The sequence below is a fragment of the Clinocottus analis genome, unplaced genomic scaffold (assembly GCF_023055335.1).
Source record: "Clinocottus analis isolate CAN_PGR_092001 unplaced genomic scaffold, fCliAna1.0.p SCAF_3, whole genome shotgun sequence".
Taxonomy (NCBI): Eukaryota; Metazoa; Chordata; class Actinopteri; order Perciformes; family Cottidae; genus Clinocottus; species Clinocottus analis.
This window is the reverse complement of record NW_027176042.1, coordinates 14,550,561-14,569,294: the sequence shown is the minus strand read 5'-3', so window position 1 is coordinate 14,569,294 and position 18,734 is coordinate 14,550,561. Positions and strand designations below refer to the sequence as shown.

The following is an 18,734-nucleotide window of genomic DNA, read 5'->3' as shown; positions in this document are numbered from 1 at the left end:
TTTTAGAGCCGAATAAAGGAATCATAATGCATAAACTCTTTTGTCTTTGAATGCGACTAGACAAGGACATTTTTCAAATAATGTCCTATATGAAGCTGCAATACCAAACATCAATGACTTTCATAGGGCGTGGCTCAAATCACATGATTTCCCTAAACAAAAGTAGCTGACAAAATAGTCCTTAGAGAGCTCAGAAAAATTGACATTTGAAACAATTCTATGTCAAGTGAGCAAACTCCATCTGCTGACGAAGAAGATCATGTGATATAACCGAAAGCTCCAGACCAAACGGACCTAGTGGTAGATTGTTTTTTGAACTGCTTTTTCCAAGTCTAAGGGTAATTATTTTTGATCCTCAAATAAATTAGTAATAACCCAAATTAGAAAACTAATATGAAATATGCTATTCTCAATATTTTTACAAGGAAAATGTACAATTACAAAATTGAAACAATGTGAAAAGGATCACAAGAAGAGAGGAATCTACAAAGAATCACCAGAATCTGCATCTTCCCTCGGTTCTTTTTCCTGAGTTGAAGCTCACAACTTTACTGTTCATGTTTACTCTCACTGACTGCAAGGTTTTTCTGCCTCAAATGATTTCACTGAAAAAGCCCTCAACCTATTGTACCTGCTCATCAGACATGCAGCTAGCAACATCATGGAACATTTAGCTGACAAATTGCATATATTTCCCTCAGTAGTTGGTGGAAACTAAAAGCAGGATTACAATAGAGTGAATGTGAGATGTGAATTCACAGTTCCCAGAAACAGTCACTGCTCAATGTGTAAGCAAGCAACTGCTTTTTAAGTTTCTAAACTTAAATATTCTAACTTAAGTAAATATTTTCTTGTTCGGGTAATTAAATGTGATGTTCACTCTAAGAATTAAATTAGAAGAAGATATATGTAAAAGTAGGTTTAAAAGACTTAAGAAATGAAATTGAAAATAACAATTCAACAGTGTTGGTAATGATGGTGCTGAAGGGTAGAGCTTCCTGACACTGTATTATATTACATTATCACATTTCATTTAGCAGTCACTTTTATCCAACGCAACATACTCTTAGATACACAAAATCAACCACCATGTAAAATGTTGTACAAGTTTTGAAAATGTGTTTTTTTTTATATAATAATTTTACCAATGAACTATGTTCATGACAATACAGCTAAGCAAACTTAAAAGATGTTACCACACTGTAAAAAATATTGACCGATAAATTAAAGAATGACATATTTCTTTAAATGCAACTCTTGGATTTATTTTATGCTTTTAAAGTGCAAAAGAAAATAAAAAAATATATATAAAGAAGACATGAACAAAGGTACCTTAGGTAGTTTTTCGTCTGAAAATATTTCTTTTGCATAAATGCCGGTTTAATACATTAATCAAATTTTGCTTTACAGGGTGAGGATCAATTGAATATGTAAACATTTTGTACGACATAACAGTTCTAATTCAATCTCACATTGGCAGTGCTGCAGCAATGACCTGCAGCATTTTGTCCTACTTGTGTATGTCCATTTATTTTTACAATTTCTTTCTGTCAAGTTATCAAAAATGAATGTAAGAGAGGCTGGGAAATCTTTTTGTTCTTGACAAAAAGGGATAAATAGTATGTATATACTTAAATGCAATTTATAATTGCTAGAAAAAAGTACTTCATGCTCATTTCCACTGTACAAAATGTTTGAATGTTTAGAGCCAGCCGTACTTGATAACATAAAGCAATAGGCTGTTTAAAAACCTTGCTAACATACAACAATATATATTAACACACATACACACTGTTGATTTTTTTACATAAAATATTTAAGACAGCTAAGGTTTTCATACTGAACCAACCAATGTTTATAAAACATCTTAAGATTATTGTCAAGACCGTATCTAGACATTTCATGAAAAGATAACAGTGTTGGTTTGCCAGTCACCAATGTGCAACACTGTCCACTATCTAACATTCACACATTTAAAATAAAAAAATAAAATAGGCAGTAAAATAAAGAGACACCAGTTCTGGGACTCAGACAAAAAGACCTACACAGATGTAAAACGTTGTGGTCGATCACATTATCAGACTTGAAGTTTCTGAAATATAGACTGTGGTTCGGACGGTTTTAAAGCTTAATTGTGGTTTCTGTGTCCCTCTCCCATTTGTACTCACAGGCTGCATCTGTCATTTCAAATACAGAGGTGGTAAAAAGGGAGATGGTGAGATCAATTGCCTCCTTTTGTAAGAGGTTACCATCATAATTATGAGAATTTATGTCATCTGGTATTTGAAAGTTTTATGTGTGTTGAGGATTGTGGCATGCTTGTTTATGCAATCAGATGATAGATACACAAACAATGAGTGCAACAGAAGAAAGTAATCAATTACTAAAATCCACCAAAGCTTGGGAGGAGAAGAATTATATATATATATATATATATATATATATATATATATATATATATATATATATATATATATATATATATATATATATATAGTAACATTTTATCATCTTTTGTATTTCATTTTTATTTAAAGTTTTTGCAGCTGCCACCTTATCAGTCAGTCCATAAAAAGGATCTTGTCATCAGTTATTTTATTACAATATCAGACTGGCTTCTCATTAAAAAAAAGAAGTATTCTTACTTTTAACTAGTTATTCTGCGTGACGTGTTTTATGGATAAAAAACAAGCTTTCAACAAATAAAAAATTACCTATCCCGCATGTATTCATAAATACATTATTTTAGTGCACAATCTTATTCATCGTAAAACAATGCTTAATACATGCCCAAAACAAGGGGCTTGATTTGAATTTTATTTCTGGAAATAATCTTTGCACCACAGCTTAGGTTTTGTTACAGGCTTTTAAAAAAATACTAATTTGCCTGTATAGGTAGTATCTTGAGGTCACAAAATAATAGGAATTTAGTTACTTGCAATAACCAACTGCAGTGAATTGTGAATTTGTCAGAATAAAAGATTTATGTTTTGGTATAATTTAGATCTGTAGTTTGTGCTTGTTTCAGATTCTACGCTCTGCCTCAGCTGGTCAGAAACTTTCTATTTGTGAGAAAAGCGTTATTGGAGATTTATGTTTGGAGGACAATATTTTTTGAAGTCCTGGATTTCAGTATTTTCAGTTTTCTCAACATTACTGTACATGAAGGCATTATTATATTTGTATGAACAAAGTTATGGGTTTTTTAGTTGATCTTACTTTCGCAGGGAAAGGTTCAAATTACCACTGAGCTTGTAGGGACTTGAAATGCCTTTCATCCAAAGTACATACTGTATTGCAAAATTCAAAAATAGCAACGTCTGAATCCCAAACAGCTTGTGATGCATGCATACAGCTGCTCAAGAAAAGGCTTAATACCAAATACAAGCCAAAGGTCTGAAAACCAGCACATACAGTTTGGGAACATGTAACACACTGTGGAGGCACATCTGAACTCTACACTGTAGTCTTAAATTAAATGGAAATTCTTTGTGATTTTTAAGAAATAAAAGATTGTGTCGACCAATCTTAGTTCACTGATTCTGCAGTGTTCATTCTATTGGGAGGTATGTCCTGGCAGTTACACAGGCCATCTCACAAGGGAAATGCTGTCTGGCTCGCAAACGACCCTGTTTACACTCTGCTTTATATGCAGGAATGGTCATGTTGGGTTTTGGGATAAAGAGGTTCAGATTAGAGGCTTTTACACAACTTTGTTGCTGCCTCTGCTCCCTGGACTTGGAAAGTAAAGGAAAGCATGTCTTTTTTTTGTCCTTCCCTTTAAATGTCACTTTTACGATGGACAGTCCTGACTCCTTCGCCGTTTCTTGCCCACTTCACCATTCATGCCGCTCCTCGTGTTCTCTTCCTGCCTCCTTTTTGTCTTTCCAAACTGTTGAGAGGAGATAAAGCACATATAACTACAATTGTTTTTTTTTAATGTTGATAATCATAGATTCTGCATTCTGCTGTGCCTCCTCTTATAATTGAAAATGTAAACGTAAAAGTATAAATCAAAACCATAATAACTAATCAAACTTAGTTGGTTTAACATTTTGTGTTGGTTTGTTTTAACCCTTGAGATAATATCTCTATTTCTTTTTAAAGAGAAGAGCGTCAGTAGGTTACAAAATCATTAAATTCATGAATGACCACTAGAGGTCAGCGTAATACTGAAGAAAGCCCAATAACACACAGGCTGCAGATTCAGCAGGGTGTTTACGTTCAAATAAAATGTAAACCCTTGAAAGAAAAAATTATATGAACTATATTATTGTAATATATTTGAATGAAGGGGTCCTGTTGTAAATATCAACATTATCAACCTTACAGGACATTGGGCCCACATTGGTATCAATAACTCTTGTCATGATAATCAAAATGGCTGACCATCAATTGAAAAAAAAAATCCCAAATCCGATAGATTGCCTACATTTATGGGAGTCAGTTGTGCCCAATGTAATGTCAGGAGCTGAAATACATCACATGTTTCTCATAGTTCCTAATAACAACACACCTCCAACACATCTTCAAAAGTTGGGAAGTCTAGTCCCTTAAGCATTCATTGTTTTACTTATCTTAAAATAATGAATGCAATGGGCCTTAATCTAGTTGTTATTGTGGATCTGATCTTTATCAATTTAGTTTTTCCTTTGTAAAGCATTTTCTAACATTGTTTTTTCCAAGGGAATACCTGTACATGAAAGAGCAAAATAACTGCTTTGGTGGGTCATAAAACTACAAAACGAGAGGATTAGTAGAGTTGTAACTCTTTCTTCTAATCTATTCAATGAATGTTGTTAAAGAAGACAAGACACAAACATTGTGTGACTGTTTGTCTCCATTTACACAAGAACAGTGAGTGGACAGACCTTGTTGTCCCGTTCTGCAAATTTCTGGAACATGTTGGCGTAGATCTTCTTGTCCTGTTCATGATGTTCCTTAATCTTGCTCTGGCAGATGGAAATCTGAGCATGTGCCGCTCGATTTGAAGGGTTGACTCGCATCACATGCTGAAAGTCTTCCATGGCCATGTTGAACTCGTTACGGAGGAGACGGGCTTCCCCACGGCGATACAAAGCCTTCTCGTTTTTCTCATCAAGCTCGATCGCCTGAAACACACACAGAGTAGTAATTAGTTAAGACACAGGAAGACAAAGCACTGAAAATAAAACATGTTTAAATGTGGATGATATCATCAAAGTCTTGCTGCTCACTTTGTTGCAGTTGTCCACAACTTGTGAAAACTCTTTTATCCTCAGGAAACAAAGCGCTAAATTGAGGTGTGTTGTCAACATAAAAGACTGTATCCTCTTCTGCTGCTCTGCCCCAGAACCACACTCCATCTCCAGCCAGGAAATGATACGCTGGTACTGGATGACTGCCTGGTGGTACAGACCTACCTATTACAGGAAGACAGTAGCATTTTATGAACGTGGTCACAAAAAAATATCAATTAATTTGTGTGGATCAACGATCAGCATTAGGATTGTACCTTAAAATACTGATTCCCTTTATGCTTAACTCCAGCGGCCAAATCTATCTTTTCAGTCAAGTCCATTTCCCAGGTTTCTTTAGCCTTGTGGAAACACAATTAACGACATGTTGAAAATACAGGGAGTTGTCTTAGTGTCAGCTGGAATGATTTACATAACTATACAGGATGTGTTGAACTTTGCTTAAAGTTTACTTATTTGTTTTAAATAGAAAAACAAACCCAAACCACTCCAATGTAAATGTTTATTACTTCAGACATAGTAGGAAGCGGGACTCACCCGTTGAAAGTTTTTTAGCGTAACTTCGTAAATTATTTCTCGGTCTGGTCCAATTTTGTACTCAGGTTTACCTTTGCTTCCAAAGCCATACCTATAATACAATTTAAAAAGAAAAAAGAAAAAAATGACACCAAGAGCCTGTTACTAATATAACATATAACAGTCAAACCTTATTTGAAAACACTTCACTTCTACTTATCAAATGGGCAAACTAAGTACAAGGATCGTATCAGCTGTCAACAGTCTACTCCAGACAGTTGACATTTAAACTGTAGTGTTGGAAATCACACCAGTGACTACATTTTATTACATGCAACTGGTAAAATGTAACACCTGTCTAAATATTCCTACACTTTTCCAGACACTGACTTAAAAATCAATGATGTCTTTCATTTCTCATGACGTTGATCTCAATTCAACTGCCTTCACAGCCTGATGATTTTTATACAGAAGGTTTGTGCAGGTTAATAATAATATTGGTATTTCTCAATCAAAGTGCAAAAAAAGCAAGTGGAGTGGAATAATGAGATTGCTTTATGCACAGCACTTTCATACATATTGCAAAATATACTAAATGTGTTTGTGGTAACATAAAGCAGTTTCTTGAAAGGGAAGACAGGAGAAGCAGAAATGGGTAGTTTTAATCCCGAAGAGGAGTAAATAATATGAATGTTTGTGATTTAAGTTGAAGACGCATTTTGTAAAGAGTAGTTTTTAAAGTCTTTATTTTTAAATTAAATAAATAAATCATGCATTTCCTCATTATTGATGTATTTCAAGCCTTTTAGAAATGACCCTGACAAAAAAGAGATTAAAAGTACTGTTCATTTAGAATATCCGTACCATAATCTCACTATATCAGGCAAATGTTAGCCTTCAGTATTCAGGTTACTGTCAGTGAGTGCTGTCAACCCTTAACGAGTTTAATGAAGGACCACGGACTGAAAATCTAGCGGAGATAATTACCAAGGCAATCCCACACAAAGATGATCTCACTATAATTGCATTGAATCCATGAGAAAACACATTTTTTAGGGGGTTGAAGTAACTTACTTTGGTTTCAAGTAAAGCATACAGCACTCTCCTTTCTGCATCTTGTCCATGGCTCGGTCCACTCCGAAAGGAACGCCTTTATCCTCAGCCTCACCAACAATAAAACTGACGTCCCTGCAGTCAAACAGTCGACCACCACACCTTCCCTCTAGATGCACTGTGGGTCAAACGACACAAATCATAACACAATTTAATCTCTGATATAACAGTTTAATGTGACGGTTATTTGGTACAATATCAGTAATCATCCATTAAGAAAATAATGGTCTTACCATCAACACTCGAGCCATCATTGGGATTAGTGTAGCCGTCACCTTTGACCTTTATTCTTCTTATGATGCCAGAATCGTCTGTAAGAATCTCGCCTTCAAACTTGAGTAGCTCCATCTGTTTAGTCGTGAACGTTAATTCAATGATTGTTCTGCACAAATATCAATAGGGAGCAAAAACAAAATTACAGCGCCGCAGAATTGGATGTATGCTGTTAAAGTAACTGTGGGAGGGTGAGTGGGGTCCCATAACAAAAAACAAGTAGGAGTCATCACATCAACTCAGGGAAATAAAACAAATAAATCATGACTATTAAAGTAACAGTACAGGTAGATTGTTTATTCAGACATATACACTTTATACCTCTACTGGAACAAAACAAGCTAGGATAAAACATCCCTCTCAGCTAAATAGACGCTTAACATCTTGTCCCCTTTTCCCCCTGGGCAGCCTTAGGACTATGTTCTATCAACTATCAATGAAATTGACTGCTTTTTTTACATCACTTTATACACATCCCCAAAATATATATTGGTTATCTTTGAAAATGTGGATCTCTGTGGAATTTAAAATGATGGTCTGTGAGTTTGAACGAAATCTAGTTGCACAGCATGAGTTTGTAATGACTGTCCCATCGGTAGGTAATATACGGTCACAGTAAGAGGATAAGAAATGGGATTAGACTTTACTTATAGACCCCCCATTTAGTGTTCAAGAGCAGTATTTAAACATTTAATAAATTGTTTATAACACATTATTATGTAGTTATAAACAGATTGTATTTAGTTACAAGCAATCACATATAACTTTGAACACCTGATATAAAATGTGTGGTTACATCTGACACAGATAAGTTTGGGAGTATTGACCAAAAAAGCAAACATTGGATGACTAACATGTGCCCATGGCGGGTAACGTGTAAAGGCGAGTAGTTGGCTGAATCTCTTTTGGTTTTTCCTAGAGCTGAATTATAATTGTAATCAGTGTGATGCAGCACTGACGTGGCAACACCTACCTCAAACACAACTGACGAGTTGGGAGGAATCTTTTCAGGATTTCCAGCAGATCCATAAGCGTACTCTGGTTTACACAGTAATGTGCACACCTCACCCATCTGCATAGACAACACACCAATATCCCAGGCCTTGAGGACTTGTCCTGTGAGTGGATGAGGCAAATAATACAAACTATAAGAGATGTTCTTGGTTTATGAAACAGGTTTAAATGCTATGTCCTTATCTTATTTGTAATGATAAGAATGCAAAGGAATAGTTTGACATTTAGGGGAATGTGCTTATTCACTTGCCCAGAGTTTAATTAAAGGACTAATACAACTGCCATATTTGTCGATTGAATATGGTAGTTAAAGAAAGAGTCCAACACATATCCACCCATCCCTCTGTTGAACCATGACTTGTTTTGTATGGAACAAGATATAATGTGTTAATTGGTGAGCTTTAGAGGTGCTGGTAAGTGAATAGAGGTGTTAATAATCTCATTTAACTCTCAGCAGGTAAACACAATTTTCTAAATATAAAACTATTCCTTTAAAGATACAACACTAAGGCACCATCATGCATGACAGTAATCGCCTACCTTTGCCCACATTGAAGCAAAAAGCTTCTTTGCGATCTCGACTGCAGTCAAACTTCTGCCCGGTGAGCAGCTTCCCGGTGTAGTGGACGGTCACCCGATCCCCTATCATCGGCCTCTCTCCATCGAGCCCCTGACGCTTCACGACCTGCGGGCAGAACCAAAAGATCCAGTTCAACTAAGACCTTTTTAAACAGGGAACATAGAAGAGATAAGAGCATGACACATTATGAACATGCTGTATGTTGGAACAAGGAGTCCTGAACGGCTACAACAAAACATTGAAATCTAAAACAATGGCAATAAATACCTTGATAACTCCCTTGTCTTTACTAGTTGTTACATCAACGCCCTTTGCAGCAAACACGGCTGTGGCTGGCTGGCCATCCATAGTCAGATCCTGATCAGTGGTCATTTCTGTGTGTGGGCATCACACGGTAACGCTGTAAACATTATGAACACATGCCTACGCGTTAGCAATCTGAACACCATAAATAACATGTTTTCATGTCTCATGTTTTCACTTTGGGAGCAACTCGCAACAAGGAAAAAAAAGCCTCGTGAAATGAATCTCATTTGTCGAGCCTGACTGGAAAATCAGTCTCTGACAAAAAATTCAATGCAAGATCTCCATAATCCACCCAGTATGACTTCTCCACAATATAAAACGTGTAGATAATAAGGACACATGTCCTAAAAACATGTACTGTGCTGGAGATACATTAAGAGTTTTATTGCAATGGCCACAGTAACATTGATCACAGCTGTATGGGGAACATTACTTTGCACCGCAGATGTGATATCACTTAAGTGTACAGCACCATGTCTCATCCCCCACAGATGAAGTAGTTACATAAATACAAAATTGAAGGTAGCAGCGTGGTGCTTACATTAGTCATCTTATTTTGTAACATGAGCTGCACCTGCTAAAGTACAGTATGTTCTTCAGTATTTGTTTATGGACCTTTGTGCTCTTTGTCAACCTATGAAACATTTTTTACAGACACTAAAATTAAATCTGCAGCCTGGAAGAACCTGATTTTAATATTTCCACTGTTCATCTTGTCTTGAGGATTTTAACATTAGTCTTCTGGTCTGAAAGCCGAGCCTCATATGCTTAAGTGTGGGCTTGACTATGCTCACACTCTGCACTGATCAAGCTACTCCTTCACGAATATATTCATGCAATCTGTTTCAGTGTTTGTGACGAGGCAGGTTAATATCTTGAATTTGAGCATGACTCAGAGGTTATACATTAATGTAATATTGTGTCAAAATATGCTATTTAAACAGGATCATCATGTTCATCAAGTTTTGTCTTCTGATAAAAGGATAGAGCTCAAATGGTGTCTCCTCTGTGTCTCTCAGGCCGGGTTACTGTTGAGTAATGTGTTTTTTTTTAACAGTAATTGACCTCTACCTGCATGGCCATCACATCAACGACTATAGTTATAACAATTAACTATTGATCCCTTCTTCAGATATATATGTATATTCTCATCCCAAATACCTTATCAATCAAAAACATATATTCTTGTTTTTCTTTCCAAGACAGACAAACGGACAAACGGACAGACTGACAGACGGACAGACGGACAAATAGACAGATCGACATATAGATAGATAGACAGACAGACAGACAGACAGATAGATAGATAGACAGACAGACAGACAGACAGACAGATAGATAGATAGACAGATAGATAGACAGATAGATAGATAGATAGATAGATAGATAGATAGATAGATAGATAGATAGATAGATAGATAGATAGATAGATAGATAGATAGATAGATAGATAGATAGATAGCGTCTTCGACTCAATAAATATGGCGTGAGACATTTTTCAGTCTGTCGTGACAGAAACATTTTGACATAGTTCAAAGACAATAAAAAAGCGAGTTAGCTATGTTACGCATCTTGTCAAACACTATTTGGTGATTACTATCACGTGCAGCAGCTAAGACGTTAACACTTGCTCGAATAGCATCAGCTCACAGCTGTTCTGAGAATGTGCCAGGATGTTACCAGAGGCCTGAGTTGGGAAATAACGATTACAAATAAAAATGGAACATATACGACGTGTAAATGGACTTCAGTCTCACCAACACTGTGGAATGTTCCCTTTAAATTCCGTTTTCTAACTTTATCATATTCAAAAGTGCAACATTTTAAACCTACATTGGCTCTTCATCAGGTAAGAATGATGAAGCCAAAATGTTTCTAAAGGTAATTACAGTTAAAACACCTTTTTATAGGAGCTTTAGATACAAGAAAGATGTGCATATGTTTTAAACACTGACCAATACGTTTAAACATTTTTTTTATATATATTGCAAGCAAAACATTGTTTAAGTTATTCTTTCAATTGTTGGTTGTATGCTTGTTAGCCACCAAGGTAAACATTTTACATAAATGTTTATGAAGAACTGTATGAATAAAGATAGTATCTCTAAACTTTTATCACATCTTACTTTTCTTTAACTCTCACCCATCTTTCAATCTCCCTGCACTGGTTATTATGTAACATGAGGACAGGTTAAGGTAGTGTAGATTATCTCTATTCTGCCAAGGCAAATTAAATAATATTTAATTTGTCAATCTGGAGAAATTCTATTAAAATAAAATGCAAAGCCAAAAGACCGTACTGTGAGTGACGGGTTACACAGGGTTCTGATCAGACGACGATCTTGTGGCCACCGAACGTTTCCACAGAGATGGTTTCAGATTAAAGAGAAATCATTTTCTAGATTTTTCCACTAGCTTTCCTGTACTCTAATAACATCCCAGATGCTGTTGATGACCATGTACAAATATTTGGATATGATGCCGCGCTGACGATGTTCTGAGCTGTTCTGAGCCTGTTAGTATGAAAATGAAGCAACATAGCTTGACCTGATTTGCCTCAATTTGGCAATGAACTCATTTAGTTGATAATTGATTATAAAATACATTTTAACAAATGTTCCTAGTGGAAAACTGACATAAAACAAAAACAGTCCAAACCATTCCACACCCGTGTTCTTCAACCCGCAGGGTAAAATCATAAACATCTGTCTTATCGACATCAGCTCAATTTATTCTGCTTCTTCAATTGTGTGTCACTCTCAAAAATCAAGTGACGTTTACTGAACTCCTCAACACACGCGCAGAACAAAATGTCCGTCTCTTATGCGGCAACACCTCATCCTATTTATTAAAAATTTCATGGATTTCATTTTAGATGTAACTCTTTTCATGTGCGTGCGTGGGGTATGTGTGTGTGTGTGTGTGTGTGTGTGTGTGTGTGTGTGTGTGTGTGTGTGTGTGTGTGTGTGTGGATGCATCTGAACACAATGTTCCTTCTATTCACAGTTCGCCACTGGCAAAGCCTGATGGTGTTCACCAATCTGATACCCCCTCACGTACAACCTAACTTTAATTTCTAAATGAAAAGAAGCTGATTTGAATTGTTTAAATTGACCATTTACATTTACATTAACACACAATTTGAATTTGAATGAAGCAAGTTTGGTTATAGTGGGAGGATTACCAATTTGAATAAGTCCCATAATTAAATCATATTCATTCCATGAATTTCATCATTTAACTTGTTTCTTTACCTGTATGAAAGCATTCATTATTACACAGTGAACGGGGAAACCAACTGCAAATAGTTATGACATAGATAAAATGGCATGTAGGCTACATGCACCTAAACTCAGATAGCCTGCGGAGGAATGCAGGAACAAAACACAATGAAGCGAAGACCACATCCACAGACGCACACGATGTATCTGTACATTCTGTCTCACCTCCATACTCTGCTGCTGATTCATATGTGACCATGTGAGCACACACTGTGCATGACAGGCCCACACACTGACATCCTGGGCATTGTCTGTCATGGGAGATTATTTGTAAAGCTGACAAAGACATGAAGTTGTAAAAATGTATGAAAATAAGCTGCTTTTTCTGGATATCACTTTTTGAAATCCTGCTATGGCATATTTACTTTCAACATTAAATGTTTTTTTATTGTGTTGTTTTCACATTAGGCAACGCTAAAGATCGAATTACCCTTTACTTAATCATCTTTACTTGTCAGTGTATTTGAACAATAAGTTGTTTATAGTTGTTAAACATCTCCCTCAGGCATATGTGATTCATCACTGGGAATTTGTCTCAACCCGTGTCCATGTCAGCAGGCCAACTTCTTTAATCTCACCATATCTAAATCTAAATACATCATATGTTAACACCCATATATTTTAAGTAACTTATTCAGAGGTTACCATTATGCCCTGCGATGTACAACTACTTCCAAAATGAAAGAGGATCAGCACAGAAGGAACTACAGTTGATGTTACCAATTCTCAGAAACAGTGTTACAACCTGCACTTTACAAAGATACACCTCAAGCCTGAAGGGATTCTGGATGTAAACTCATGTCCTCATCCGCCTCCATTGGGAACCACAGCCAAGTGCCACATTCACAGACACAAAACACACACACACACACCACACACACACACACGCACACACACACGCACGCACACACACACACACACACACACACACACACACACACGCACACACACACACACACACACCTATAAAACACACACTGGGAGTCTTATCAGCCCTTAGTTTCCAGGGTACAGAATGATACATCCGTAACCTCAAATGCCCCCGAACGTGTGACCAGTTCACATTCACCTTATAACAGTTTAGTCACACAACCCTAACTGTTGGGGATTTATTTATTTAATCATTAACGTTTTTATGAGCCCGGTTTAGATGTTTTACGATGTATAACAAGTGTCCCTTTTACTGAGCCAGACGTGGACAGAAAACACTAGAAAGCCGGTAACCATTATGCATTAGTTTACTAATTAATTAAATATTTTAGCAGCAAAATAGAGGTAATACAGAAAAACACTCACATTTCCTGGAGCTCCTTTTTGTAGTTTTTTCCCGGCAATCCGCTGAAATTTTGTCGGTAGATTTTTTTTTTTTATTGTTCACCACGTCTTTACCTCCTAACTCAAACCCGCCCCTCTCCACTCATATCCAGGGTACTAAATGTTCTGCCCATGTGGTTATTATGTCGCGCTGTTTATGTTCCGTGTCTCCTTCATCCCTTTCCTCTCTAGTGATGAACGCGTCGGTGAAGTAGCCACATGGATCCTACACTCCAAAATGACACTGGTGAGGGAGAGAGGTTGAGGCACACGAGAGAGAAAAAGAGAGAGAGGAGAGAGAGGGGAGAGAGAGAGAGAGAGAGAGAGAGAGAGAGAGAGAGAGAGAGAGAGAGAGAGAGAGAGCGCAGAGTTGTAGGAGGGCGTTTAGTGTAAATTTAAGGGGCAGGTCTTGGAAAGCAGCCACAAAGTAACACAATGTTCCGGCTGTACTGTAGCTGTACCGCTGCCGCTGCTGACGAGAACACTGTGTTCCAATAGACACCCTGACCTGTAACCCGTTCCGTGCCGAGCCAGGCCGGGAACAGCCTGTACCGCAGCAGGCTGTCCTCTCCGCTCAGCTGACAACACTTATCGTCAACACTGCCGTGTAATAGCTGAGCCCTATAGCCACACAGACGGGACGTGTATGAGCACCGACACACAAAAAGCACACTCCACTGCCCGATAAGACGCGCGGTGAGACAGATTACTGTTCCTGTAAGAGACGGTGAAACCCCGCCTTTTGTTTTTTGTTGTGTCGACCGGGGACTTTCACGCTATTAGTACACTTGCTGTCACGTTTTCTTTAAGTTATTTGAAGGTAGGGATTTCGACAAATGCGGATAAATGTATGATTGTTATGTTATTTGCATAGCCTACTATGCTAGTGATTTTCCTGTATTGTGATGGGTGGAGGATTTGTCAACACCCAGTATTTGCATTGCTGCAGTGTTGGTAAAGTAGCGGCACAAAGTATTTATGCCACAAATATGAGTCATCCATTTCTACAAAGTTAAACAAATTTAGTCGGCAACAACATGTCATTATTATAAGTAAAATGAGTTGGCTAATAACCTTGAATTATTGTAATTATTGTATTATTGCAATAAGTAGTGTCCAAGAAGTGATGTGTGTTGTTATATGTTTACATTTTTAGGAAGATGGTACACAACATGGATGGAATGAAATTTATAACCTGGTTAATGTATCTTTTGGGGAAGTTTATTGCATCACATTTATGAGCTCCCGTGTTACAAGTCAAATGTTATTGGCCAAGAAAATAGCCTACGGCTGTTTTGAAGTAGGAGGCTGTGACATAAATTGCTTGCTACCTGAACTGTTACTGTTGCCCAATTGGGTTTCCCATTTCAACAGTAGATTATTAAAGTAGTATTACGTTTGGCACAAGTGTCCTTTCTTTGCCTTTATTATGTTGATGTTGTGGGGACGTGAGCTCCCTGCGTGAGATATCAGGCCCCGTGTTCATAATGCTGTACTCTTTGCGAACTCATACCTGACCACAAAGCACGCACATCTCTGAGTGTGTGGCGTCGTTCATCCACTCACAGTTTTCCATTCATTCATCACCGTCTGTTGCGGTGGCAACAAGACCATCTGACCGCGAGAAACGTCTGTTTCCCCGCTACTTCTTTCAGCCTCTCCGGGTGCGTCGGTGCCAGCAGAGGTGATACAGCCAGGCCTACGTGGTGTCAAACCACCAGACGCCATATCGATATCATGTGAATAAGAGCAGTGGATTAAACAAAAAATAGTAGTCAATAAATTGATTTTAAAACTGTACTGAGCACTTAAACTTTGTTGGGTAAATGATAACATTTTATGATACAAAGCCTGATTGAATTTAAAATGGCATTTTCAAAAATTCTGTAATTTTTCAGCATGTGGTCAATAAAGTGTTATTCGTATTAGAGCCTGGCATAATACTATAATAATGAATGCATTTATTTAATATCAACATATTAAAAGCCTGGCCGGGGGTCATGGACTGGAAGCAGTATTGAACCTTTTAGCTTGGATTGGACCAAAATAACGGAAATAGTAGGCTTTTTAGGAAGTTACCTTTTAGCTGGGAAGTCCCTGTCAAAGTGTGGAAAATTGTAATTTAAACCTTCCATGTGTTGTATTGTGATATCATTTCGTATGATACTTTGTTTCATGAGCTCTTGTTTTGCTAGTTAAATATGAATCTGCAAAGAGAATAGTACCACTGTTTTACAGTAAACCGATATAGTAATTTTCTTATAATTGTAGAGTAAACAAAAAGTAAAAAGTAACTAATTCATTTCCTAATCTACTTCTATTTTTCACGAATAAACAAAAAGTTAAATATATTAGACAAAACAATGAAATACAAAACAGGCTATTGAAAGTAAAAGATAGTAAAAGTAATACACCTTGTCCAGGTGTGTTAATGTGTGTGGTTACTGCAGGTGTATGACACATTTTGTATCATCATATGATCTGAGAGCCGTTGACTTCAGCAGGTTATCAAATTCTCCTTTGTATTAAAAAAAGACAAAGGAGACATAGAGGAAGAAATGAGTGAATGTGGAACAGAACAGAGTAGATGTGGGAGTTAGTGTCCCAATGCTTTGGTGCACATTGATGAAATCCTGTTTTTAATGTCAGTACAAACATGAGATGAATAGTAGTGTGCTTTATATTGGTCTATTCATCAGCTTTGGTGTTTAAATAAAAAGTAGATGTGTAAAATCAGGTTCAGACTGTCTTTGGCTTTGGAGCAAGACATATAAACGGATGAGGGGATCCCAACAAGTCATAACAGACTTTTATTGTTTTGCCCTTGCGCTTTTGTGGTTTGAAGATACTGGTATATTATAATGTAGGATGTTTGAAGTTTACAGCATGTTTTACTGCTATTAGTTTATGTTCAGCATATTTTTAGCATTAAGATGTTGAAAGAAAAACACAAAAAATGTTGCATATAGATTCTTGGTGTGAGTATATCTTCCTTATTGGCTTGAACCGAAGTGCTCAGATAGTTAAAACTTTACTGCCGGTCTCTGGTGGTTGAATCTTGCAGTCAGAGGTGGTGAGGACACTGTCTGACCACGCTGCTGGCAGACAGCCAGGCAGCTATTGAAGGGAACATGATGATCCTGTTAATAATAAAAGTGGCATAACACAGGTGAAGCTGAGTGCAAACCCACAGCGATGTTATCAACCACCTGAGTAATCTTCTGAGGAATCAGTTACCGTAAGAGAGAAAAGGTTTTAATCATAGAGCATTTTATTCACATTGAAAAGAGCAAATAGTGCAGACGCAGAGTGACTGGTGTGAAAATAGCACACCAATTCAAGCCATTTCCAATAAACACATACATATTTTTGTCGAAATCACGAAGGCTCCAGCTCAGGCAGAGATTTGTTTGTTTTCTCAAACCCTCAACTGTACTGCGGTGTCCTGGTAGCGTTGTTGGCACTTCATCCTGTCTTGTATGCGTAAATGGAGGTCAAAGATGAACTCAGCTGACCTGAGCTGAACTGAAATGCATGAATAAACTTCTAAATTGAAACAGCTTGAGATGTTGTCTTCCTTCCTGAAACATAATGAGCGACTAGTTTCTGTTGTGGTGAAAGCAGCAACAAGGTAGAAAACAGGACCATTATATGCTTGTAAGGTTAAAGTAATACTTTCTAGATCTTTATTTATATGTATACACTTCTAGATCATGTTCCAGGAATAAGAGCTGTTTACAGCTCCGAGAAAGAGCTTGAAACTCACAAAATAAAATCACAATGTTTTTGTTTAAATAAGGCGATAAACAGTAGGTTTTCTGTCCTAGATGTTTACTAAATATTGTATGAAGGACTCAAATCCAACAGGCAGTGTCAAGAACACGTCTTTCTGTGTGAGTGTCTTGGTGTAACCAGAAGCACGCGGGTGAGTTCATTCAGGGATACAGGCTGCACAGTCATCAGGAAGTGAAACAGAACAGAATGTGCTGTACTAATCTGATTGAAAAACACTGCCCTGAGTGGAGGCATAAAAAAAAGGATGTTTCATTTAAACAGTTTAAAAGAGAATCTTATGGCAGCAGGGAGATGTTTACAAAGACAACACAACTCTAACTTTGGTAATTTAAAAGACAACTGGTGATAAGGTCAGAAAAGCAGTTGCTCTCACACAAACGTACACGCTGCACTAAAATAAAGCTGGCCAACATAATGCTCTCTGTGTTCAAGGCATCCGTGTTACGTACATGGGAGTAATCTCCTGAGAGATCCCTTTTATCCCTGAACTCTTGCCCCATGAAGCAAGAGTTCTTCACTGCCGTGTCTGCCAAGGGCCGCTAATGAAGAAAAACACAGTGCTTTAATCTTGAATTACTATGTTTTATCTTGGCTAGATTTGGTGCTCATTTTAATTAGTCAAAAGAAGAGTTAAGATGAATCTATTGACCCAATAAAGTTGGCAGTTGTGACAGAAATATTCACATATTGTGTTCAAGTTAAAGTTGCAATACAACAGTATCAAAATATTGCATTACAGAATGACCCTTGACAGTGTTACAGTAATGTTAAGGTGTTGGATTATTAAGTGTCTAAAGCATTGTAATGTTGCAGAACAATTTGAGAATTCAAGTAAAGTACAGGTCCTATAACCTTAAAAATTGAATTAGAATTAATTTACCTAATTAAATTCCACTGACTGGTGGAGACACATACATACATTTGGAAAGGTCAAAAGGTTAGTGGGGGAGGGTTTTAGACATACAAAATACCTATTTTTATTAAAAAATTGATTTCCATTTATCATTGTTCCCTCTCACTATTTTGGGAGTCTGTTTATTTAGCCTCTGCGCTGAATTACTCTCATGCAAGAGGGGAACAAAGGATTGTCAAGACTGCCAGACCCGTTTTGTTTGGACATTTTGTAAGTTTATAGTCTGGTCAAAAATCACTATTATTATATTTTATTTTATTTTAAATTTAACCTAATGTTCTGTTTGGAGATTCCCGCTAACTACAAAAAAGTAATTTTGACAATGTTTTATCACAGAGACACTTAATGACTTTGACTAAAGGACTTTATCAGAATAGCTTTCATTGAACAGT

The 18,734-nt window shown here is 37.0% G+C and overlaps 1 protein-coding gene across 1 annotated transcript; it reads right to left on the bottom strand.

Moving 5' to 3' along the window:
• Positions 1–2,455: 2,455 nt before the first annotated feature.
• fkbp5 (FKBP prolyl isomerase 5) lies at positions 2,456–13,902 on the bottom strand. The gene is made up of 11 exons (XM_068593596.1): positions 13,617–13,902; positions 9,001–9,133; positions 8,694–8,838; positions 8,113–8,255; positions 7,100–7,214; positions 6,828–6,984; positions 5,775–5,865; positions 5,495–5,578; positions 5,217–5,402; positions 4,872–5,111; positions 2,456–3,892 (listed from the first exon to the last, which is right to left on the bottom strand). The coding sequence occupies exons 2-11, from the start codon at positions 9,103–9,105 to the stop codon at positions 3,794–3,796; spliced, it is 1,365 nt and encodes a 454-aa protein (XP_068449697.1). The 5' UTR covers positions 9,106–9,133; positions 13,617–13,902; the 3' UTR covers positions 2,456–3,793.
• Positions 13,903–18,734: the final 4,832 nt, after the last annotated feature.

What these genes read in the sequence shown, in the direction of transcription:
- fkbp5 (XM_068593596.1), bottom strand. Translation starts at nt 9,105, where the DNA reads ATGACCACTGATCAGGATCTGACTATGGATGGCCAGCCAGCCACAGCC. An exon ending in ACTCGTCAGTTGTGTTTGAG is followed by an intron (nt 7,215 to 8,112) that starts GTAGGTGTTGCC and finishes ACGACTAAACAG; the next exon opens with ATGGAGCTACTCAAGTTTGA. An exon ending in TTGCAGAACGGGACAACAAG is followed by an intron (nt 3,893 to 4,871) that starts GTCTGTCCACTC and finishes TCCTCTCAACAG; the next exon opens with TTTGGAAAGACAAAAAGGAG.